Genomic DNA, 26,394 nt, shown 5'->3' on the forward strand with positions numbered 1-26,394 from the left:
CATCAGTGGATATAGCCACAAGGTAATGAAGGCTTGAAATCAGAGTTTTCCTTCTCCTAGATGGGCTGCCTTCCAAGGTTGATGAGCCCCACCTACCTGGCCTGCTCCCTAATAGTGTGGAGGTAGGGACCAGCTGTCAGTATCATACCAAAGTCTTGGTTACTGGAGTGGATCCTTCCCCAGTGCTGAACTGCTGTTGAGTTTCCTATAGTGTTGCTCACAGTGCGAAAAGAAGGGTAAACAGACGGGCCATTTCTGGTGATGGTTCTGTACATCTTGGAGTGCTCCGTTAACAAATCCCAAAACACTGACGTTTCAACTAAAATGCTTATGGGTTGAGGATCACAATCAAAATGAAGGTTTAAAGAGAACCAACATTCATTCCCCACCCTAACCCCTTCCGTTCCCAGAGTCTCATGCAAAAGCATCAGAGAAGTTGCTGGGCAACCATCATGTGGCCTGGAGAAGTTCCCACTGTTGCCCTGGTATATCCGACTGGCAGACGTTGGTCACTGATCTGCTGGACTGGTTTTCTAAGCACAAGCCGCTGACAAAGTGCTGGATGAAGCTGCTTTTCATCTTCCATTTCTGATGATGGTGTCATGCCTCCAATTTCATATCTTCTTTGCAGTTGCTGTAACTAGTGTCACTGGTGATTTCTGTGCAGCAGTACAAAAGCAACTGCAACATATGCAGTGCAGTTTGTTCCCCAGTTTCTCATTAAAGCTGCAGCCCTATTGCCAACACCCATGTGGCTTAGCAACCTTGGGAATGGCACCCCCACACCGGGTAACAATACCTTGACCACACTTTGTGATGTCACTTTGTCAACTTTATAAATATCTGGTCCTGCAGAGACTTTAGGTAGAGTCATCGTGTCTTCAAGAGAGGAAAACAGCTTGCCAGCAACACATAAAAAGAAAAAAGAGGAAAAGACCCAGGAAGACCTTTCCTCAAACAAGAAAACCAGGGTGAGGAAGACAAATCTCAACATTCATATGTTAATAGTTACAGTCAGTGCATAAGCCACCCATTGAAAGGAAACGGGTAGAGGTTGTTTATGTTCAGGTAAGTATGCAAGCAGGATCTGAAGGCCTTAGGAATGGACCTCGCCATATGGGAAACCTTGACATCTGAGCGTTCAGCCTGGAGGCAGGTCTGGCCTCTCCCATTTTGAAGATACACTTGTTCAGCAAGCTGAGGCAAAGAGGCAGTCCCGAAACCAGCAAAATCAGGGTGCTGGACAGGGGATAGATTGTATTTGTCTTCAGTGTGGAAGGGATTGTCACAGTCGAATTGGTCTTCTCAACCACATTAGAAGCTGTTCTAAGTCCTCTAATCAGAGTACATTACCATAGTCTCTCAAGACTGAAGGATGCCTAATCTAAGTATGCTATGAGGGGGTGAAAATGTTCTCAGATGAACTGGTGATAAGCTCCCATTATGGCTTGGTAACTGGAGATTCTTATGTGTGGTGCAATCAAAGAAAAGATTTTCTGTCCAAGCAGGTTCAGCTTCCTCTCTTTTTTACTGACAGGTGTCATCTGTGGTTTACCATGATGTTTAGTCTTGAGTAGTTTTTAGTATAATGGAGTTTGGTGTAGGGTGTTTGAAGAGGAAGTTTGCACCATCCTCCTGAACCCTATAAATTTTTTCAGTCCTCTTAAAGGTAGGTGGAATGGTAGGCTGCTTTTTCCAAGATGGGTTAATTGTCTATGTCTGAAGAATAGCAAGTTGTATTGAAAGATTGGCATCCCTGTGGACTCTTTTCAATATACAGTCCTTTGCGGAAAAAGTGGATTTAATAACTTGGAAAATACAAGGATTTTGCCTGGACCCCCAGAATCGGAGGTGGGGGGGAGGTGCCTCAGGTTTGTGTGCCATGTCACTGTTGGAATTGGAGGATGGACCGTCGTCTTATATTGTAGGTGCGAGTGTGTGTGAGAGTGAATCGTCATGTTCATCCAGAGGTGGGTCAACGGATGGAGTTGAAGTCAGTTGGAACTGCCCTGAAGAGAAGGGAAATGAAAGACTGGGGTCCAGAGGTGGCAATGGGACAATATTGAGAGGAGGTTGATGAGTAGTTAGATGGTGTTTCTTTCATTTATGTTTGTGAGGCTGATGCTCGGTATCACAGCAAGACCCAGTGCGCTGAGATTTTCATTCATTCATTCATTCATTCATTCATTCATTCATTCATTCATTCATTCATTCATTCATTCATTCATTCATTCATTCATTCATTTATCTTGTATCCTTCTTCCATTAGTGTCACAGCACTGCTGATTGCAACCACAATAGTGACTGCAAAATGGATTTAGAGTGGACTGTGGTAGCAGAAGCATGAGGTGCTGTAGCCTGATGGTATTGAGGTTGTGGAGATGAGCTTGGATAGTCTCAAAATTGAGGAGAGGGGGCAGGTGAACAATACTGTGTGTGCCTGCAGGGGAACAAATGTCAGTCCCTGTTTCTATAGAAGTAGTCAGGGAACAGAAGAATGGAGAATAGAAAAAGTCGATCCTGCGCCTAAACTTGTGATAGTGAATGATACTGGGAGCGGTATCGAGGGGACTGTGAGTGAGAGCAGGAAGGTCTCAAACCGACAGTCTGAGGCCATAATCTGGATCTTGAGGCCGATAATGGTCTCAACATGGAGAGACTGAAATCTCATGCTGGAAAGGGGGTATGTCCCCTGATTGCAAAGAGTGAATGGAGACAGCACCGATTTTCCAATGAGTAGGGGAGTCTGTGAGGTCAAGATGGTTTCGGGGGGAGGGAGAGCTCAACAATCAGGGCTCCTGTGCCACCTTCTCCAGTATAAGGGAGTTGGAGGAACACCAGCTTCATGGTGACAGTCTTGGAGTCAGTAGCTTAGGAGACAACATTGGCATGCTGCGTATTGATGAGCTTGGCAGTACTCCCTCTGGCATAGACCCCACTGAGATGGGGTTAGGCTGTTTGGCAGGTACATCCACAGTAGGGAATGCAGGAGTGAGCACTTTTGCTACTTGAGGTGGCAGGGGGAGAGGCTTGTCACTGTCAGTTTCAGAGAGTTTCTTCCACTTCTTAGTTGGGAAGTCAGTATTTTGTTTCAATTTCGGGGAAGCCTTGGATACTGACTGATCATTCACCTCAGGTGTGAAAGGAAGCTGTTTCTCCAACCCTGCCATAGGAATTTTTCAAGGAGCTTTAAAGAATGAGGTGAAAGAGCTGACGGATTGCTCCCAAAGATGGTATTTCAGTCTGGACTGCCTGCTTTTTAAGGTTAATTTGGTAAAGTCCAGGACAGGATGAGATGCCTTTCACCCAAACAAAATAAACACTGGGTATGGCTGTCTGACTGTGGAATTTTAGATCCACAGCCAGAACAAAGCTTCATCAACTCCGAGGAAATAAGGGGGGGGGGGGAGAAAAAAGGGGGCGGGGAGGAAGGGAGGAATTGGAAAAGGAAAGCACACTAAATAAACTCTAAAAAAAGTTCCCTCTTTCTGCCTGCCCGCTACTTAATAGCTATTAACAAAAGAAAGAGGGAACAGGAAAAAGAAAAGTTCTACTATGAGAAAAGTAGAGAGGCTCCTCTCCTAGTGGAAAGGAAAGAACTAAGGTGCAGAGGTAGAGCTCACGCTATATGTACTGGAAACACAAGCCTAGGCTCTGGAACATTCTGAAGGATTGTCTGCACAGGCACAAAACACCCATTGTATGAATACATAAGAGGCCACAAAGAAGAATTTGTGTCTTCAATATTTGCATGTGAGATCTATTTAATCCAGACAGAATCCTCAGTGGACAATTAAAAGTGAAGAGTCTGAAACTCCCTGACTATGGACATCTTCAAAACAACTCTTCTCTAAACCCCTGAACTCCAGTTCCATCAGTGGGTCAACAATACTGTTCCCATGCAACTCAAAGCAAGAACTCTTACCCTGTTGCTTATGCCCCCTTCTTTTGGGAGGGGCAGACCAAGACTTCAGGCATTCACTGTAACACTTTCCAGAAGAGGAAGTGTGAGTGTAGTTAATACTACACTCGGACAGAATTGGACATTATATTAGTTTTGTAACTAGAAGAAGACAAAGTATTTTCTCTCTGAAATAGGTAATCATTCAAATCTTTTATGACTAGTCAGCTTGCAAAGGAACCCCATGCTTATCTGCCAATAACTTAAACAAACAAACAAACAAAACCCCAAGTTAATTTGGAACTTCCAATGCTTACCTGGAAAACCCTATTAGAGCACATAACTACTGTATAACAAAGCTTCTAATCTCAATTTTTAATGTTAGTGGTCACTGTAACTTCTGTTTTACCCCTGAGAGGCATCTAAAAAATAGTCCTCAAGCATTACCCAAATGGTCTCAGGGTGTTAAAACATTATGGGTCAGCTTTTGGCCAGCTGCCCTAAAGGCCAACAGGTTTCTAAATAGACTAGAGGAACGCACACTATACACAGGCTGAAATCCTTCCAGTTCCTAGTATCTTCAATTTAGTGATAGCAAAAGCATTGTGACATGGTTTTTGGATTTAAAACAAAATTATATTATCAATAAATGTAAATAAGTTTATGTATTTTTAAAAATCAAGTAGTTGCATTTGTTATTTTTCACACTAGTATACTGCACACATTTGGAATATTGCAGGGCATATATTCTACTGAAAACACAAGTCATGTAAATGCACTTTTCAGGTATTTATAAGATGAAATATTTGAAGCTCAAAACAAGCAAAAAAAGGAAGAAACAATAACCTATCTGATAGGCACTAAAGCAATCAATCAATGGGCAAAATCTGCTTGTTGTCTCCACTACAGCAACCCACTACAACTTGACCGACATATACTCTAAATTCTAAGCACATTTTTAGTACCTTTCAGTAACAAAAATTAGCTTTGGAGCACATAAAAATAGCTTTGATACAGTAATTTCTAAGATATGCTTCATGTAAGCAAACTCTGTTCATATAAATATTTGCAAATACTCAATCACTGACAATTGTTATACAACTTAAGACAAGAAGCCCAACTACCATACATGCTAATGAGATACTCTGCAAGTCAGAGGTTATACATTAGCAAAGAAGTAGTTACCTCCTTCCAGATACTAATGAAGTACAATCTACCATCATCTATCACCGCCAAAGAGCTGGAGCTAACTAGAACTGAAATCTAACAATATTTGCAGGGCCACAAGGTCCCTAGCCCTGATACAAAGTCTTTGTGGCCCTTTAAAGAGCCTGGTAGGTATACAACCAAAAAACACTGGTGACTAGAGACTACAGAACAAATACAACATCAATGAAAGAGATTTGGATAAATTAGCCTTAATTAGGAAGTTTATTTTATTTAAGAAAGACTTAAAAGGAAAATGAATGTTTTGGTTACCTTCACCATCTTCCTTGATGGACTTTGGTTGAGAAACAGCAAAGCACTGCATAGTTTCATACTTCTGATGTGCTTCCTGGTTATCATGACCTTCTTCTTCAGAATCAGTCACAGGTTTTACCAACATTCGACAATTAAAAGTATGGCTGTTGCGCCTAGGAGCTTCACCAGACCAAGGTCCCCCATTCACTAAATAAAGCAAAGATTATATATAACAGTTAGGTGATAACCAACATATTCTGACTGGCCATATTTAAAGGTAATCTAGCTACTGAGGAAAGGACAGGATGAATATCCATGTCAACAATACATAATTATGGTCAATATCTGCATCAGTTAAATAAGTCTGCTAACTTAACAGTTGTTAGTTTGCAACATTTTGACTTATATACTTCCTACAAATTAAACACTCATTATGTTTATTATTTATTGTGCTAAAATTATGTTGCAGAGAGTAGGTAATCACACTACAGTACGCCCAGTGAACTAATGGGAATTTACTGAGTCAACTCCATTGTAAATTCAATTTATTCAAATGGGCCTACTTTAACTGAAACCTGCTGTGCTGTAGTAAATTGCAGTTAGAATCAGTCCATTTGAATTACTGGGCTTAGGGAGGATTTGACTCACCAAATCTCCACTGATTCAATGGGCCTAGTGTAGCACAATTAATTCAATATGCTAGGCAACAGGATTCTGCCCAATGTTATGAGTTTTTCATAAATAAAAATGACTTCCCTACAATAGACAGAGAACGAGAATCAAACTGCAACAGCATTGCATTAACTTAATGAAAATTGTTTCCAGCCACAAAGTTTCTTTAAATGGAACTTATTAACTGGCCAGGAGTATAAGGGCTGTGTAAAACATTAAGTATCTCAAACAAAAAAAGAAATGAACTACAGTTTCTAACTCAGGATATCTGGTCCATGAACAAATTATGCAAATATTATATATTAAAGACTCATAAGAGTTGAAACAGAACAGAAAGCCAGATACATTACCTGTATCTGAAAGGAATACTAGAAACATAAGCAGATGAGGAGTTAACATGCAAGGGTCAGAAACATCACCACAAAAAGCAAAAGGCATAATATAATATATATACACACATATGACTATTTCTACAGAGCACTGACTGTTGCTTTGGGGACAACTGTATCTCTACCTGATGCTTGTACTAAGTTTCCCAAACACTTATCTTCTGAGTGACACACAAATGCTAGCAACGACCATAGATTTATCAGTTTATTGTGTGAATATCCCTATATTTATTAAAGAGCATGCCTCTAACTCTTACCTGAGACACCCAGAGGAAGCAACATTATAAATGACCCATCTTCCATTTTGTCTTCATTATAAGTTGCCAGGATTTATTAAATACTGGCTGAAATCCTGTTCTGTAACTTACACCATGTAAGGTTGATGACATCATCAGCCACAATGATTTTTCATACATAAAACATTTCCAATTCCCATTCCCCCTCCCCCCACAAGGGTCATTACGCTTCTGCGGAATTCTGTTCATCACTAGGGGGCCGGATGATGGGAAGAAACTTTAATTACCAAAAATCACTGCTGCTGGGATGATTTTACCGACAGCAGTAATTTTCCATAATTCCTTTTTTCCCTGTCCTGTCCTTTGCCACTGCCACATCCCCCCCCAGCACCCCAATGATGAAAGGGAATCTACAGAAGCCTCCAGACCTTATGGGGTGATGGTGGAAAGTAGAATCAAAAATATTTTATTTCCAAAACATCACTGTAGCTAATGATGCTATTAGCCTTATGATACCTAATCCATGGAACAGGATTTGAGTCACAATTTACTGTTTTCTCAGACATTCCATTCCAAGCACCCTTTAAGTCTTGTCAATATTTCATCCAAAGATCTGACTGGATAGACAGCATTGGTGGTGGTGGGACTGCAGTCAATGATTCACGTAAATCTTCTGTCAACAGATATTTAAAACAGGTGTGGGAGGGAAATAGTGCCTTTCAAAGTTTAACAATTGTCCCCTAGCTTAGAATTGTTGGGCACACTGCAAGTCCACTCCAACTTGGGAATGCAGGAACTGCACTGTTTTCAACTATCCAAAAAATCTAAACCAAAAAAAACACAGAGTATGGGAAGCCCACACAGGAACAAAGGCTGTACCTGGGATATACAGTGGTGCCCCCGCAAGATGTTAATTCGTTCTGCAAGAATCGCTGTTTTGCGAAAACATCTTGCTAAATGTGGTTCCCCATTGGAATGCATTGAAATCCATTTAATGCATTCCAATAGGGAAAATTCTCGTTCTGCGAAAATTGCCCATAGGAAAACCGTTTTGAGATTCGCGGACATAGCTGTCAAAATCGTCGTCTTGCGAAAAACGGTCCCGAAAAAAAGTCTTGCAAAGCACGGACCAAAACATTGTCCAGCGAAAATCGCCATAGGAAACACCGTTTTGTGAAGCACTATACCGATCGCAAAAACTCATCATCTAGCGAATAAACCGTTTTGCGAGGTAATTGTCTATCAGGGCACCACTGTATTTCCAGTACTGTGGCAATCTTCTGTCACTAAATAGTTACTTTTATACATTACAATCCTCATGTGGTGTCACTGATTAGTTTTAATATAGGAAAAATAACACTATTCATGATTTACTCTCATGATCTGAATTATAGTGATATAAACTAAAGGTAACTAAAATCAAAGTGATGTGCCAAGTTGAAGACAAAAGTAATTAATCAGTGCAAAGGTCCATTAGGTGACAAAAACATCTAATAATTAAATTATATGATATTAAAATTAAGAAATTACCATCCCAACAAATTAAAACACATACACATACAACACACACAATAACACAAGATGTATTTTTGAGCACTGTACCTAAAGATTTTGGCAGAAGGTTTCTGACAAATTCATTGTGGTCCCCTACATGCAGGATGCTATATACACTTGTGTTCATCAGCTCTTCTTGGTTGTACCTTAAGTACTGTGTCACATTCTCCGATACAAACACCACATTACCTTCCAGATTCACTACAAAGAAGAAACCATCAAGGGCCTGAAAGTTTAGAAAATAAAATATTTTAAACATTTTGTTGACACTCTGTAAAGACAAAAATCAGTAATGCTGTTATCTCCTAAATTCTCTTAACACTGGATCAAATCAGAGAGAGAGAAAAACACACTTTATTTGTTAATTGTCATGTTAATCCTTCAAGCAACCCACTGCCTTTAGTTTATTTCTTTATTAAGGGCAAGGAAGGGAGAAAGCAGTTGTCCTATTAGAATATTTTTCAGAACAATATGAAATGTTCATTAAGAAAAGGAACTGTGTTGCTTAGCAACATATACTGCACCAACGCAAGCCTGACTGAGCATAAATGCCTAGGAAAAGTTCAAAATTTTTCTGCTGAATTTATATGTGCAAAAAGAATAAGCCTACGCCATGGATGCAAAAAGCATAAATTAGATAAGCAAGGGAAAATGTACTTGAAATATTTACTCTGTCAAGTAAAAACTGCATTTGAAATGTCACACACAAACACACACAGCTGCACCCCTAAACTTACATCAGAATAAATCCTGTTTGTCATTGGGTATTACTTTTTAATACATACAGTGTATGTGGACCATGGAGAGGCACTAATATAAGGTTTTAGGCAGAAGGTAGAGAAGATATGGGCCTGATATTTACAGCTTAATTTTAACCATATGAACAACTGAGCTAATAAGAAAACTCACAAGGCCACATGCAGTATTTGCAACTTAAATTATTTTAGTCTGCTGTTGTCATGTTCTGTCAAGTTGCAACTTATAGTAACCCTATTAAGGTTCTTGAGGTTTGTGAGATGTTCAAGGGGTAGTTCATTATCGCCACTATCTGATGGCTGAGTGGGGATTAGAACCAAAGTCTCCTGGGTCCTGATCTGGCATTCTATCCACCACACCACACTGATTTTTCTAATTTCAGCCCAGACAGTAGAAAAATCAAGCAGGCATCTTAGTAAAGATTAGCAATTATAATACGTTTCTCATTCTAAGAATATTAATATTAGAGATATAACTAATTGATAGTGTTCATACATGTGCACTCATATGCATGCATTCTGACACTAATTCAGGAGTCACACACTCTCTCCTAGCTGCCCACAGGAAAAAAGGAGATATCTAAGATTTAGCATAACTAAACTGCAACAGATCCTTTCTCAAAAAAATATGTAGCAACAGAAGACAATTTATATTCTGGTTTAGACTTCATGTTTTTTAAAATTTAAAATGTGACCTTTCTTCATATACCCACAAGACTTTTGGGGGACGGGGCTGAAATTAGAGAAAGCTCAGTTAAAAACTGTATTGTTATTTTTTAGCTGAATCTTACCAAGATACAGTAAATAATACCAAACATAGAAATTCATATGCACATCACCTCAAGCATCATTGGTCCAAGAGCATCCTTGTCAATGACACTCTGTCCTGTAGATGACACATCAGCTTTCTGCACTTCATCTTCATTGGCTGCTGCTGCTTTTTCTGCACATAGAAAAGACAAAACACACAATGAAGAAAAGAACATAGCAGAGCTGTTTAAGATGATTGTGTCTGCTACTAATTATAGTAAAAAACACACACAGCACGCTGAGATGGAACTAGTCATGATGGTCCGACTTATTCAGTTGCTACAATCCCAATGGTTACCCACAGTTTAATCAGATGCCCTTCTCATGTGTCCATTCCTAAGTGGAATTAACTTGGCAAGCAAAAGAGAGTCAGCCATTCATACAGTGGTACTGTGCTTATACCCTGCATTAACACTTGGGATACTTTGGGCCACGTTAATTTTGCAGGTCTTTAGAAAAGCATAAATGCCTAGGAAAAGTTCAAAATTTTCCTGCTGAATTTATATGTACAAAAAGAATAAGCCTACGCCATGAATGCAAAAAGCATAAATTAGATAAGCAAGGGAAAATGTACTTAAAATATTTACTCTGTCAAGTAAAAACTGCATTTGAAATATCACACACATTTGATTTTTCTGGTGGCTTCTTCATGAGATGTGTTATTGGACTGCTGACTTCCAGTTGGGATTATTAATTTAATTTTTGTATATTTTATAGCTAGATGTTTTATAATTGCTATTTATACTTTCACCTTGGAACTACCTTGAGAGTTTTACCTGTAAAGGCACTTATACGTATGTTAGATAAACATATATTCCTGAAACAAGGAGATGGATCAGCAGCAAGTAGTAGGATAGTGTGCTATGCCTCCATGCTCTTTTTCTTACTTTCAAATCTCTCAGCAGCCTTCTTTTATCATGATGATGCAATCCAGGGCAGCTCACAACATGACAACATTTCACATATCCGTTTTATTCATCAGTAGTTCCCGCTACCTTGGGTAACCAAGGTGTTTTTGGACTGCTATTCTCTGAAGCCTCCACCACCAGCTATGCTGGCTGGGGTTTCTAAGAGCTGCAGTCAAAGAACACCTGGGTTACCCAAGGCTGGGAACCACTGCATTAGAAGACATCTTGCTTGGTTAAACACAATCTTGAATAACAGTACTACTAATAGATGGGTATGCTATGGATGTTATTTTATTTTCTGCTGCAGAACAATCATAAGATATGCATGCCTTACAAGTGACATCAAAATGATTGTAAACTCTGCTATTTACATAGTGTGCCAATCAATAACTTGTAAAGATAATCATCACAGAATTATTACTATTAATTTAAGAGATCTACTTACCACCAGAATTTTAAAACTGTTTGAGGCATTTACGAGTTCCGTGCTTTTTGGATACAGTGGTGCCTCGACTTATGACCATAATCCATTCCAGAAGATGGACGTAACTTGAAATGGTCATAAATCGAAGCACCATTTCCCATAGGAATGCAATGAGATGCAATTAATCTGTTCCGGCTGAAGAAAAAAAAAATCACCCCCCAAAAAAATCACTGCAAGACTCATTGGAAACGCGATTAATCCCTTCCGGCCGAAGGAGGGGAGGAGAAAAGCAATCAAGCGTGCAAGACCCATTGGAAATGCACAGAAAACAAACAGAGCAGATTGGAAATGCACAGAGAACAAAGGGGGCAGGTCGGAAATGCAAAGAAAACAAAGGAAAAAGCAAGGGGAGCATGCAAGAAATGGGGGGAATCCAAAAAGCAACCAAACCCCCCAAGACCCATCAGAAATGGGGGAAGCCAAAAAACAAACCAACCCCCAAGACCCATCGGAAATAGGGAAAAAACCCAAAAAGCAACCAAACCCCCCGACTCATCAGAAATGGGGAAAGAAACACTCCAAAAAGCAACAAAAAACCCCCAAATCCATCGGAAAGGGGGGAACCAAAAAACAAACCAACCCCCAAGATACATCACAGCACAGAAACATAACCCTCCCAGCTCAAAACCACGCTGCAAAAACATCCAGAACAGTTTTTAAAAAGCAGAAAACAGCACCTTTACCAGGCAGCCCGAAGCCTCCCTGCGCGCGCACAAGCACGCACGCACGCACGCATGCCGCACGCACACACACACACACACACACACACACACACACACACACACACACACACACACACACACACACACACACACACACAGAAGCAGAAGCAGAAGGAGGCAGTCCGAAGCCTCCTCCAATGTACACTTTAACTGCTGGGGCGAAAGAGCTACAAAGAAGCAGCCTCGTTGCCACCTACAGTTAGAAATTTGAATTTCCCACCTTTCCCCCCTGCCTTTTTCTGTTCATAAGTGGAAGCTCTGGTTGCAAGTAGAAGCAAAATTTTGCGGCCAAAGCTGGTCGTAACTCGAAATGGTCGTAAGCAGAAGTGTTCGTAAGTCGAGGCACCACTGTACATGTAAAGAAGGCTAGGCAAAAGTCTACATGCCTAGTGGATATTCAACCAAATTATATTCACAGACAATCAGAATAATCATCTATCTGGATGAATGAGGGGAAGAATTCAACTGTAGACCTCTAATAACAGAATGGTAGAAGCCAGGAAGAAACAATTCCCTCTTCTCACTACCTGCCTCTGTGCCCCCAAAACCCCTTTTGTAGTTGAAATCCCCCAGAAGCCAATTTTTGGGTACCTCAGAGGAGGGAGAAGGCATGTGCTCTCACAACGTAATGTTGGCACAAATGCAATGATTTTAAATACAAACAAAATGTGGTATTCCATTTTGTTTGAAGAACAGCAAACACTTTTCATGTATTTATTTACAGGCCGTATTTTATATATTTTTATTCTGCCTTTCACCTCTAAAGGTCTTCAAAGCAGGTTACATTCTTTAAATGTGTGCTTTAAAATAACAAACACAGAACACCACCAAGATGAGTAGAAAAGCAGAACACAGGGCATGACCGAGTAGCTGTGCATGACTCCACCCCCGTTGCGCAGGCCTCCTCCATGCACCCACAGTGATGATTTCCAGTCCCTTTGGTTCTGGTCATGACAGAACCCTGTGGAGGGCAGAGTCACATGTAGGGGGAGCAGAGTCATCTGCATGCGGGGCCGGAGCCCCACCCAGCAGGGCTGAAAATTAGAGGGAATGTTGCCAAATAGACCCCTAATCTTAAAGAAAACTGCTCCTAGTCTCCAGTCCAAAATCCAGGTGCAAGGAAGAAGAAATCCCAGAAAGTGTTTTTCATCTTGATCCTTCCAAAGTAATCTTGGCACGGGAGGAAAATGGAATAGAGAAGAGCAGAAATATAAAAAGCTTCTATGGGGAAAGGCTAAACTTAAGTTGTCCTGAACCAATGCAAACCAGATACCAATAAAGATCAAAACTAATAAAGTGATAAATAGACAATGAAGTTACTCCAAAATTGTTTTCCTTGTAATTTTCTCTAGTCAACACCCTGAAATTCTGACAAAATCATTATTTTGTGAGCTCTACAAAGACTGTTCACATGCAACATGTTACAATTAGCTAAACACTGCATTCAAGACATGCCATTTATATATTCCATGACTGTATCAGTTCCAACCACACTACACACATACTTGCATGAATACAGATGCAATCAAAATCAAGACGTGAATTCTGAAGGAAATCATTGCTATTAAAAAATCACAAGTAGTGTTGGATACCTTTCTGTCAGTACTTTAATTATGTAGATTGCAGAATTTGCACTTTGGTTTCCCTTATAGTATGCAGGTGAACAGGGAACAACATGCACTGAAACACATGGGTTTCAGAATAATCAAGAAAACACCTTCTTGAAGTCTAGTTTATATTCATTACTATTCTGGTTTGATGGGCTGAATAAGATGCAATCATAAATTCTAAAACATAGTGTAATCCTATGATACCCAGATAGGTGGGGTATAAAATAAACAAACAAACAAATAAATAAATAAATCCTGGAATTCCAAGGAACTTTTTTTATTGCTATTTTGATAAGATCTAAATGAAGATATTTTAAAACGTGTTCCTTTTATGAAAAGTAAACGATTCCTGCTCAAAATATATGTGAGATACACACATTTATTTTCAGAATAAATGACAAAACAAAGCTTATTAAAGGCTGTGTGTCTTCCATTAACCGTTCACACTTCCTACATATGTGGACAACCAGAGGTCCCACACTGATAATAAATACTGAATCAAAAACAAGTCTGCTCACAGTTACATAACATCTGTGACTTAGGAAACATAAAGCATTCATTATGAAACTAAAGCTATACTACAAAAGGCTTATGATCTTCACTGCTTTCTGATACCTGTGAGTAATTAAACCTGTAACACAGTAAAAAGAAATATACATTACAATTCTATTTTTACAGTAGAAAATGAACAGACATTTCTAAAATTCATTTCCAGCCCAGTGCACTGTAATAGGGAGGATGCCTCCACAGCTCATCTGTATGGGAGAAGTGTAATGTATGTGTATCTTTAGAAATGGTAGGCGCGTGAGAAAATGAGAAGGGGAAACAGGGATGGTAAAATGGGGCTATCTGGATACAGGACATTTTTTTAACTGGAAATTTTCAATCAGTGCAGCTTTTGTGTATGTAATTTATGCCCCACCATGTGTACAAAAAAAAGATGGCCACGATAACGCTATTATGACCAAGATAACATTATGGAAGTATTCTGTTTATGGTCAGAAATTGTCTAATTAACATTTAAATTTGTTTTTAATTGTATCTGTATTTCACATAAGTCCATAATTTTAAATTATTCAACACTTTTATAAGAACAAAGAAAGAAAAGACCTGCCTGGTTGAGTAGAGAAAACAAATGGGAGACAAAGAGAGTGTGTGTCCCTTGTGATTGCCCTCACTTTTTAATTGAGTCTACTCCCTTATCAATATACATAAAATATAGCCAAAAATAGTTATTTGGCGAATGAAAGTTTAAATTGAAGAATGAATCGGCAAATGAAAAAAAAAGTGTAACCCGTGATTTCAGAAGTCTAAAAGGTCTATACTACATACATTTTGGGACTGCAGAAAAGCTAGTCGAGAATGCACTCCTGATTTTCTGACATTCATAGAATATCCTATCACAGCCGCCCAGAGTGGTAGAATATACCAGATGGGAGGAATATAAATTGAATAAAATAAATAAATAAATTAGTATATCATTGTTGTTAATATGATAGCATCAATATTAAATAAGAAAAGTAGGTACAACTCTATTTAATCCACTCCTGCTATTATGTGTGTCAAATAATTTTATCTAGCACAGCTGCAGAATAAAAAAAGCTGTGGCCATCATATTGATGATTAAATTACATTTTAAATTTTAAAGACTTAACTAGTGAACTTTTTAAATCTCTGAAATAAGCATGTGAATCCAATCAAACTTTGGGCCCTTCATTACAATCCTGATTCAGATTTCATGGCCCATACTTACAATCTGTATTGCCATAAAAGTGATCAAGTATATAAAAAATGGCAACACAAATTGCAGGCAGTGGATCAGGACTGCAAAAGGTAGCAAAGGATGCTAAAAGACAGAGCTTGAAAAAGAAACAGAATCACATGGTTTAGTAGAAACATCGTTAATGTCTGGTTTGGGTGTGAGATTAGTGTCATAAAAGTTAAAATAACGTAATTTGTGGGAATAATTTAAAACAATATACCGTATTTTTCGCACCATAAGACGCACTTTTTTCCCACAAAACCGGGGGGGTGGAAAGTCTGTGCGTCTTATGGAGCGAAGAAAACAGATTATATTTTCCTGTTTTCTTCTCTTAAAAATTGGTGCGTCTTATGGAAAGGTGCGTCTTATGGAGCGAAAAATACGGTATCTAACTGCGACAGTTCTAAGAAAAAAAGGAAGTGGGAAAGATAATGGACATATCTCATTGATTAGGCATCCTTCAGTCTCAAGAGACTATGATATCATGCTCTGTATGGAGGACTTGGAACAGCGTCTAGTGTGGCTGAGAAGGCCAATTTGAGAGTGACCATCCCTTCCACGCTGAAGACAAATACAATCTGTACCCCATCTAGCTCCCTAATTTTGCTGCTTTTGTGCTGCCTCCTTGCCTCGGCCTGCTGGACAAGGGTCTCTTCAAATTGGGAGAGGCCGTGATGCACCGCCTGCCTCCAGGATGAATGCTCAGATGTCAGGGTTTCCCATCTGTTAAGATCCATTCCCAAGGCCTTCAGATCCTGCTTGCAGATATCCTTGTATCACAGCTGTGGTCCTCTGGGCAATTTCCCTGCACTAATTCTCCATACAGGAATTTTTTTCTTTGACAGATCCCGAGTCTGGCAATCAGATCTCTTGCAGGGCAACAATGTCCATCTGCAGTCTAATCAGTTCCATGTTGATGACAGCTGTCTTGCACATTTCATCTATTTCCTGCAGGTCGTCAGAAAAGCCGTAGTCAGAAAAGCCAGGGGTCTTTGTCCGTACATTCCAGGTGCCCAGCTTTAGGGCAGAAGTTCTCTTATGATTGTTGCATGGTGCAGGGTTATCAATCTGCTTGTCGGCTTTCACCCTAAACTCCACGCACCCCATAAGGTTAACAGATTGTGGCGAGGTAGCACCTTACTGGCTGGGGGCTGCCCAGCTTAGGGCGGGTGGTAGCTACCTAGTGAGGTGCAGTGACCTCTCCCACCATCAGAAGTAGTCCCTGGCGTCATGCTCTATGCCAATCGAGCAATGACTTATAACCAGTAACTGCTACTTCCCGTGTTGTTTCAACACTGTATGCAAAGCTGGAGTGTCCTCTCCAGAGCACAAAGCTTGGGTAAAGTAATATGGAGGATAGGCTGTTACCCAAGCAGCAAATCCCCCCTTTCCATGTCGCTGAAATAATGGAGGCTTGAAATCAGAGTTTTCCTTCTCCTAGATGGGCTGCCTTCCAAGGCTGATGAGCCCCACCTTACCTGGCCTGCTCCCTAATAGTGCAGAGGTAGGGACCAGCTGTCAGTATCATACCAAAGTCTTGGTTACTGGGGTGGATCCTCCCCCAGCACTGAACTGCTGTTGAGTTTCCTATAGTGTTGCTCACAGTGGGAGAAGAAGGGTAAGCAGACGGGCCATTTGTGGTGATGGTTCTGTACATCTTGGAGTGCTTAATGAATCCCAAAACACTGACGTTTCAACTAAAATGCTTATGGGCTGAGGATCACAATCAAAATACTGAAGGTTTAAAGAGAACCAACATTCATTCCCCACCCTAACCCCTTCCGTTCCCAGAGTCTCATGCCAAAGCATCAGAGAAGTTGCTGGACAACCATCATGTGGCCTGGAGAAGCTCCCACTGTTGCCCTAGTATATCCAACTGGCAGACGTTGGTCACTGATCTGCTGGACTGGCTTTCTAAGCACAAGCCGCTGACAAAGTGCTAGATGAAGCTGCCTTACATCTTCCATTTCTGATGATGTTGTCCAATTTCATATCTTCTTCAGAGTCGTTGTAACTTGCATCATTGGTGATTTTTGTAGAACAGTACAAAAGCAACTGCAACATATGCAGTGCAGTTTGTTCCCCAGTTTCTCATTAAAGCTGCAGCCCTATTGCCAACACCCATGTGGCTTAGCAACCTTGGGAATGGCACCCCCACACCGGGTAACAATACCTTAACCACACTTTGTGATGTCACTTTGTCAACTTTATAAATATCTGGTCCTGCAGAGACTTTAGGTAGAGTCATCATGTCTTCAAGAGAGGAAAACAGCTTGCCATCAACACATAAAAAGAAAAAAGAGGAAAAGACCCAGGAAGACCTTTCCTCAAACAAGACAACATTCATATCATAACAGTTACAGTAGCTGAAATTATTTATTTGTACTTAAGACAAATATTAATGTCATTATCTTACATATTTTAGAAATTCATAATACTGGGTGACAAAAATCAAAATGTTCAGACCGAAGATCATAGTATAAAATATGTATTTGTCATAACAAACCAGTGTTTCAGCAATGAAAAATTGTAAAATGCTGCCAGCTATAGATATTTCAGACATTTAAGAGTATTTAAAAGTTATGCATACTCTTCATTAAATAATGGGAGAACAACTCCATTCACTTCATTATACACAACATGTTTGATTGAGAATGTATGAGAATTATAACACAATATTTTAAGCAGCAGGAATGTGCCAGTCATTTTCCTAAGATCTGATAAGAGGGCATATAAAATTGTAAGATACCATTTATTTTTAAGCCTCAGCAGGAATGCTGAGCTGTCCTCAGCTATGTTTATTCAGAAAAGCAGGGGAGGTAAAAGAGAGATTCTAGCTATATTTTACAAGCACATATTTTCAGAGTAAAGGATCAACACACACTTTTACAGCTAAAAACTAAAATATTAGAAGGAAACATACATATTATCATAGAAAGGTTTTAGGAGGTAAAACAACAGAGAATTATGCATCTGTACCGGACTAAAATTAGAAAAGCTGCCATATGGCTCTGTGAAGCCAGCAACACATTCTTATTCATTAGGAAGCATTCTGCCAACATAAAAACACAAGGCCCTTCCTGCACTCTCCAAATGTGTTTATCCTTTCAGCATTAATGCATGATATATCATCAGCTTGCTGAAATCTCCTGCAGTGCATATTTGAAAAGCACAGCTGTACTATTTCCCTGGACTGCAAGGAGAACAAACCTATCCATTCTGAAGGAAACCAACCCTGAGTGCTCACTGGAAGGACAGATCCTGAAGCTGAGGCTCCAATACTTTGGCCATCTCATGAGAAGAGAAGACTCCCTGGAAAAGACCCTGATGTTGGGAAAGTGTGAGAGCAAGAGCAGAAGGGAACGACAGAGGATGAGATGGTTGGACAGTGTCATCGAAGCAACCAAAATGAATTTGACCCAACTCCGTGAGGCAGTGGAAGACAGGAGGGCCTGGCGTGCTCTGGTCCATGGGGTCACAAAGCGGACACGACTTAATGACTAAACAACAACAACTATTTCCCAGCTTGTTTACTCACTGAGATCTGCCAGAAGAGTGGAGATTTGTTTCACTTCCTTCTTAGCATACAGCCCCCTTGTCAGCAAAAGAAACTGTCTCATAATCTCTGGAGAGTGACAGTCGCATTAGCCAATCCCAAGATATCTACAATGTAACATTTCTAGCTCTGTCTTATTTTTTCTACTAATTTGATAGGCCAGAAAAGAAAGCAGACTTGTTTTCACTTTTGTCACTGGTCATGTAAATTAGTTTTTAAAACATGCTCATCTAAGAAATGTTCAAAAGCGGAAAAATAACTCGTTTGTGATTTTTTGCAAATATTGTTTGTAGAATACTTTTCTAGTGGTGGTGACACATAGTCCTGCTGTTTTCTCCTCTGAGAGGAACTTTTCCCTCAAAGGTACCGTATTCTTCAGTGTATAAGATGATACTTTTGTCTAAAATCTTTAGATTACAAATTGAGGGTTGTTTTATACACGGAAGGAGGGGTGAAAGGATTAAAGCGCTGTGATCCCTGCTTTCCTTGTCCACTTTCCTCACAAAGAAGTGGAGGCGGAAAGCAGAAATCAAAGCACTCTGATGAGTCTTGCTTTTCCCCTCCACTTTCTTCACAAGAAAGTAGAAGGGGAAAGCACGGATCAAATGGTTTAGGAACTTGATATTTAGGAACGCTTTCTCCCACCTAGATCTACCCGAATCACTCATTCTAGCCAAGATGGGCATCTGAGGGGCACAAGGCCTAGGGAGGCCCAGCGAGAAAGAACAAGAAAATGGGCCTTCTTGGCAGTGGCCCCTCGGCTTTGGAGCAGTCTGCCCCCAGAGATCTGTCTGGCTCCCTCGCTGGGTGTTTTTAAGAGCAAACTTAAAAACTGGCTCTTTAGGCAGGCTTTCCTCCTGTCACCACCTGATTATTTTCTCCATCTTGAACTACATTATTACTGTTGTTTCTTATTTTATTACAGTAGTGCCCCGCATAGCAACGTTAATCCGTTCCAGGATTAACGTCGCTATCCGGAAACATTGCTAAACGGAACAAAAAACCCCATAAGAACGCATTAAACCCTGTTTAATGCATTCCTATGGGGCAAAAACTCACCGTTCAGTGAAGATCCTCCATAGGGGTGGCCATTTCGCCGCCTCGGTAAGCGAGGAATCCCTCCAGAAAACAGCGGGTGGCCATTTTGCCATTGTTCCTGCTCCAGCCCCTCCCCCTCCCTGCCTTACAGCTGATCCGTGGTGCTCTTTGAAGCTTCCCTAGCAGCTAAATAGGCAGTGTAAATGCACTGCCAAAGCCTCTGAAAGCTGCACTTTGCCATGGTGGGGGTGGGTGGGGGTGTGGTAGGGGCAGGCCTGCCACCCCCCCGCGCTGCTTTTGGAAGCCTCCTGGGGCTTTTTCAGCAATGAAAATGCACCTCTGAAAGTGGCGCTTTGCCGTGGGGGTGGCGCGAGGGGAGTGCGGGGGGGTGTTCTTATACACGGAAAAATACAGTAATTAGAAATTAGAAAATAACATACACATGTAGTTAGTTATTCTTAACCTTGGGCAGGATGAAGACAAAGATGTTTAAATTCAGTACAGAGGGCCCTCGACTTACGAACAGACCTAGTTGTGAATGTTTCGAGTTACGAACCCGATCTCATACAAAACTATAGACCATACTTACGAACTTGTGTTCGAGTTACGAGAAAAAAAACCGCGCGGGAGGTGGGGAAAGCGCGAAATTTGAACTTTCAGTTAACCGTTGGCCAGCGAAGAGGATGCTTGTCTGCTTCCTCATTCTTCCCAGCAGTTACAGAGTGGATAGAGAGACAGTCTTCAGACTGCCTGGTACTGGTACAGTGCTGTACAGACAGTACAGTACAGTGTAAATTTTTTTTTTTGGTTTTTTAAAAAATTTTGGATTTTTGGATTTTTTTATTTATGAGATTCTTTTTTTTAAGCAGAGAGACTGCCTGTTCTGGGTAAGTATACTGTATGTTTTTACTTTACTGTACAGTACAGTACTACACAGGGTTTCTGCAGCTTGTTGGGGGGTAGGGCTAGGTGGGGGGGGTTCTGAACTCTGATGGGTCTTGCTGGGTAGATTTTTACAGTTTTAAAATGTCTGCATGTTTGCTGGAATCTTTCCTTGCTGTGTGTGTTTCTGTGTGTGTGTGGGGGGGCTGTTCTGAATCTCTCTGGTTAAAATGTGGACCCAGAGGGCATTTTTGCAATGGAGGCATGCTTGCTGGAATCTTTGCTGTGTGTGTCTGTTTGTGTTGAGGAATTCTGCTGGGATGAAAGCTTGCTTGCAAGCAGGTTAAAAATGGAGTTCAGAGCCATGTCTCTCTTTGTGCTGAGGAATTCTGTCGCGAAGAAAGCTTGCTTGCAAGCAGGTTAAAAGTGGAGTTCAGAGCCATGTCTCTTTTTGTGCTGAGGAGTGTTTTTCAAGGTGTTCTGTTGTCTGAAAGGTGCTTGTTCCCTCTCTCATTTGCTGCCCCCTTCCCCCCCAAAAAATGTGCTTGTCTTGGCTGAAAATGTGCTTTTCAACGTGTTCTGTTGAAAAGGTGTCTGTTCCTTCCTTCCCTCCCTCTTTTCTTTCCTTTTTTTAACCTGTCATCTTAGATTAAAAGGAAAAAAGAAAAAAAAGAAAAACGTCTGCCCCTAGATTAAGCAGCTTTGCATTAGTTCCTATGGGAACTAACGATTAGAGTTACAAACCGCTGCTCGACTTAAGAACCAAAACCAGCTGGAACGGATTAAATGGTTTTCAATGCATTCCTATGGGAAAATTGGTTTCAACTCACGAACTTTTCGAGTTACAAACGGACATCCAGAATGGATTAAATTCGTAAGTCAAGGGCCCACTGTATATATTTAGGAACTGATAGTTTAAACAATTTGAAATATTTTGTTTGGATTACATAAAATATATTGCTTTAGAACATCTACTGTTTTAACACACTGTGAAATTAAGTCAGCATTCATACTCACTTTGTCAAGCCAAGAGTTGCAAACCTATCTCAAATGCAAGTTTCAAACAGTGGTTACAATAGGACCCCTGCAATTAGCATAAATTATAGTTAGCATCTGTGCAGATATTATGCTATGGCATGATTAAGACTAGTAAGGAAAAGGAAAGGAAAAAAATTAAGGAGCGAACATGTCTGGATATTTATGATCCGGGCTCCAAATTTGCGAACTAAATGTTACAGGAAGCCAGGCTCCCCACGCAGCACAACCTCAGGAGGTGGCTGCAGCTGGTCCTGGCGCTTTGGCAGGTGGATCTGGAGTAACTGGTGCTGGCAGTGGAGGGGCCTTGAGGCACCTCTGTGCCAGGATTCACCCTTCCACTGCCACTTCCAGCTCAGCACTTCCAGTTCCGGGTCCTTCGGGTCTGCCACCGCCACTGTTGCAGCACACCATCCACTGGTTTTTGGGTTTTTTCCCCCAGTCTGGGCACGTGGGCCCAAAAAGGTTCACCACCACTGTTCTAGACAGTCATATGTATTCACAGAAGCCCAATCATATCATAACGAGTACTCAGAGATTTTTTTAAAAGGATATTACAAAACAGGAACACGGTCCCAATTCTCCTATTGAACCTAAGGTCAGACCTGACCATGATGACACATGTATTTATTTATTTATTTATTTATTTATTGGACTTATATACCGCCCCATAGCGCTACAAGCACTCTCCGGGCGGTTTACAATTTTTTAATTATACAGGCTACACATTGCCCCCCCAGCAAGCTGGGTACTCATTTTACCGACCTCGGAAGGATGGAAGGCTGAGTCAACCTTGAGCCGGCTACCTGGGATTTGAACCCCAGGTCGTGAGCACAGTTTTAGCTGCAGTACAGCATTTTAACCACTGCGCCACGAGGCTCTTGTCACTTCTAGACTGGATTAATACAATGTGCTTCATATGGGAATAGGACTAAAAGGAAATGGCAACTAGTCCCACACGCAGCACTAAAAATGTTGGTGGGCTCCCATTCCCCCTTATAGAACCTTGCAATACCAGATGCACAGTGGCTGTAAATTATTTCTGTGAAAATTGAAGGAATAAATGATGCCTTTAAAGTCTTTAACAGCTTAGCTACAAAATGCCATAGTGATCATTCCTTATCTTACCAGCCTGCTCACAACTGAATGATGAGGCCTTTCTCTATGATCCAGCTGTGACTTAGGTAGGAAGGGGAAAAGAAAAAGGATCTTCTCCAAGGTTGCACTAAAACTATCAAATCCTTTACACCAAGACACTTAGTTGATACCTTGTTTGAAAGTATTTTGCCATATGCTAAACACCTCCTTGTCTAGATAAAGCATTTATTCTATTAGTCTTACAATATATTTTACCTGATTTATTTCATTAGAGTGAAGACAGAAGAATCATATAGGTACAAACAGAAGAGTGAGCTATAATTTGCAATAAATCTAAACTGTTCAAGAGTAACTTAAGAACACAGTATTTAAAATGGATTTACCCACTTATATTTATATGGAAGCATTTATTCAGTGGTAACTATACCAAACTACACAAAATTTCATCCTTGACTGACATTTTACCATATCGAGTTGATGACTTAAGCTTTTTACAAATGTCTTGTCGCTGTTGTTGTCCCATACCGTCAAGTCATCTCCAGCTTATGAGAAACCCTATGAATGAGAGATCGCCAAAATGTTGAAAAAAGGGCAAAGTCACATTTGAAATCACAAATGTTGATGGTTTCAAATGTGACTTTTGGGGGTTTATCTGAAGGCTGAGATCCAACAATAATCTTAATGTGTTCACATATTTCTCTGATTGTGCCTCTGAAACTAAGCATCAATTTTTATACCTTCTTTAGTTATTGTTATTATATTGAGTCCTGCCATCCTTGTTTGGGATGCTTCCATAATGACTTAATTTGGCTGTGGAAGCTTGAAAATAACTGCAGCTTTTTTGTCCTTTTATATAAATTCTTGATTCCTTAAAGACAGAGTTGATGGTTTCTTTCAATATTCTTTTACCAAATCCAATACTGATGGCAACATATTCTTTGCACTTAGATAACATGAGTCCCTGTTATCTAAGTGCAATGGAGAGGGAGGGGTGATGGGGGGACCTTTTGCCTATGCTTTTTTATTTTTTATTTTGTTTAGTTTTCCTTAAATTGCTTTCTTTTTGCATAATTCTATATGAGTTATAGTCTTAATTGTTTAATTTGTTCATGTATATTGTTACTGATGTATTTGCATTTATTATGTTATGGTTTGTTTATTTTATTTTGTTTGAACATTTGTTTGATTTGATTGTTAATTATGTTACTAATTATTGGCTACTCTTTAGTTGTTAAATCTTTTGGGGTTTTTCTTTTCTTTTTTGGTTAGCATGAAGTGGAAGGCTCCCCCCCCCCCCGAGGAAGCCTTTTTAACAACAGGGAGATATGGTGTAGGTGCTGTTGCCATTCATTCTAGAAGAATGGTGAACAAATGCTTGAATTCTGGCACTGTGACCTTCTGCCAGACTCAAGGTAGTCAACTCAGCCGGCCCTCCACTCTAAACCTGGTGTTGTTGAATGCCAGATCTGCATCAAATAAATCCCAAATTATGCAAGATCTGATTATGGAGGAGGATGCAGATCTGGCATGCATAACTGAAACATGGATGGGCAGGGAAAGGGGCATTTCTCTGACTCTTGCCTGCCCTCCTGGTTATGCAGTCAAACATCAGGTTAGACTAGAGGGGTGGGGCAGGGGACTAGCCATTGTCTGCAAAAACACCCTTCAGGTTGCTAGGTGCTCTGCTCTGATGACATCGGGTTTAGAGGCCCCCTCCATGTGTCGATTGGGACCCAGCCATTTCCTTAGTGGAGCTGGGGTCCCCAAGGCTTTTGGTCTTGGGTGACTTCAACGTGCATGCGGAGGCAGAGGTTTCTGGTCCAGCTCTTGTGTTCTTGGAGACCATGGCCTCCTTGGACATGTCCCAACATGTCAACAGCCCTACCCACATGGGTGGCCACACACTGGACCTGGTGTTCTCCACTGAGCAGAGTGAGTGTGCTCCAATGCTGACTGACCTAGTGTCTGTTCCCTTGTCATGGTCGGATCATTGCCTAATTGAACACAACCTGGCAGGGTCTCTCTCTCCCCGCGGGGAGCAAGGATCTGTTTTAATGGTCCGCCCTCGAAGGTTATCAGATCCTATAGGATTCCAGGATACAATGAGTGGGATTCCAGTTGATTTGACTGGCACTCCTGTCGAGGCTCTGGCTGATAGCTGTCTGGCCGCCGCCACCACGGCTGTTGACACGATTGCACCTAAACGCCCTCTCCAGCGCAGAGATCGCCCTTTGCCCTGGTTTAATCCAGAGCTGCAATCAATGATGCAAAATAAGAGAAGGCTAGAGCGCATATGAAGGCAGAACCCGGCAGAAAATAATCAAATAGTTGTCAGATCACGACTAACCTCTACCAATCTAGTCAATCTTACTTCGCTGTCTGGATAAGCAAAGCGTCCAACCAGCAGGCGGAACTTTTCCATATAGTTTGCATTTTATCCAGAGTTGGTCATAGTGACTGGCCTCCCACTAGCATCTCACCTCACCAATTCGCAGCTTTTTAGAAATCAAAAGTTGAGGCCATCAGCTGGGATCTTACCCCCATTTGAAAACAGTTGATCGAGCTGAGACGTCCAGCGCTCTGTCTTGCCCGATTAGACTTAACCACTTTCAGCTTGTGACATCAGACATGGTAGACAGAGTGCTTGACCACTGTTCTGCCAACACCTCCTCCCTTGACCCTCCAAAGGAAACTCTCTTTCCTTTGGAGAGGTGACTCTTACCACCAAGACTGAGGTTCACAGTTTGGGTGTACATCTGGACCCGGTGCTCACCATGAAGACCCAGGTGTCATTAGTGGTCTGTTCTACACATTTCCACCTTTGGCGGATTGCCCAGCTGTGTCCCTACCTTGATGTGGGGGTGCTCACCACTTTGGTCCATGTGCTCGTAGTCTCAAGATTAGACTACTGTAATGCACTCTACGTGGGGCTGCCTTTGAGACTGATGCGGAAACTTCAGATGGTACAAAATGCAGCAGCCAGACTTCTTACAGGAGTGAAAAGGTACCAACATATTTTCCCCACGCTGGCCACCTTGCATTGGCTGGCCATTCATTTCATTGATTTCAAGATTCTTACGATTACATATAAAGCCCTAAATGGTTTAGGACCTCGATATCTGGCAGAGCATCTTCTCCCACCCAGTTCTGCCAGTCATTTGTTCCAGCCAGGTTGGGTGGCTGAGGAGCCTAAAGTTGAGGGAGGTCCAGAGGGAAAGGACGAGGAATAGGGCTTTCTCGGCAATGATCCTCGCCTTTGGAACAACTTGCCAGTGGAGATCCGCCTGGCTCCCTCTCTGGGCATTTTCAAGAACAGACTTAAAACTGGCTATTTGGGCAGGCTTGCCCTCCTGCCATGTCTTAATTTCTTATAGTTCGCCATCTTGGACCGATAATATATGTTTTTAGTTTTATTGTTTTTAAATTTGTAAACTGCCCAGAGTAGACCTTTGGTATGGATGGGCGGGATAGAAATCCAATAAATAAATAAATAAAATAGCTATATGGGCATGTGTGATAGC

At 41.0% G+C, this 26,394-nt stretch overlaps 1 protein-coding gene across 21 annotated transcripts in view; it reads right to left on the reverse strand.

Moving 5' to 3' along the window:
* NCOA2 (nuclear receptor coactivator 2) overlaps window positions 1-26,394 on the reverse strand; it is a 192,424-nt gene that overhangs the window by 46,642 nt on the left and 119,388 nt on the right. For all 21 annotated transcript variants that reach the window (XM_072999019.2, XM_078393819.1, XM_072999016.2 and 18 more), the window contains 3 exons: window positions 9,808-9,911; window positions 8,262-8,439; window positions 5,381-5,569 (listed from right to left, as the gene is read on the reverse strand). In XM_072999019.2, the coding sequence (XP_072855120.2) occupies window positions 5,381-5,569; window positions 8,262-8,439; window positions 9,808-9,911 (471 nt within the window). The remainder of the gene's footprint in view (window positions 1-5,380; window positions 5,570-8,261; window positions 8,440-9,807; window positions 9,912-26,394) is intronic.

This window comes from Pogona vitticeps, chromosome 4, assembly GCF_051106095.1.
Source record: "Pogona vitticeps strain Pit_001003342236 chromosome 4, PviZW2.1, whole genome shotgun sequence".
Taxonomy (NCBI): Eukaryota; Metazoa; Chordata; class Lepidosauria; order Squamata; family Agamidae; genus Pogona; species Pogona vitticeps.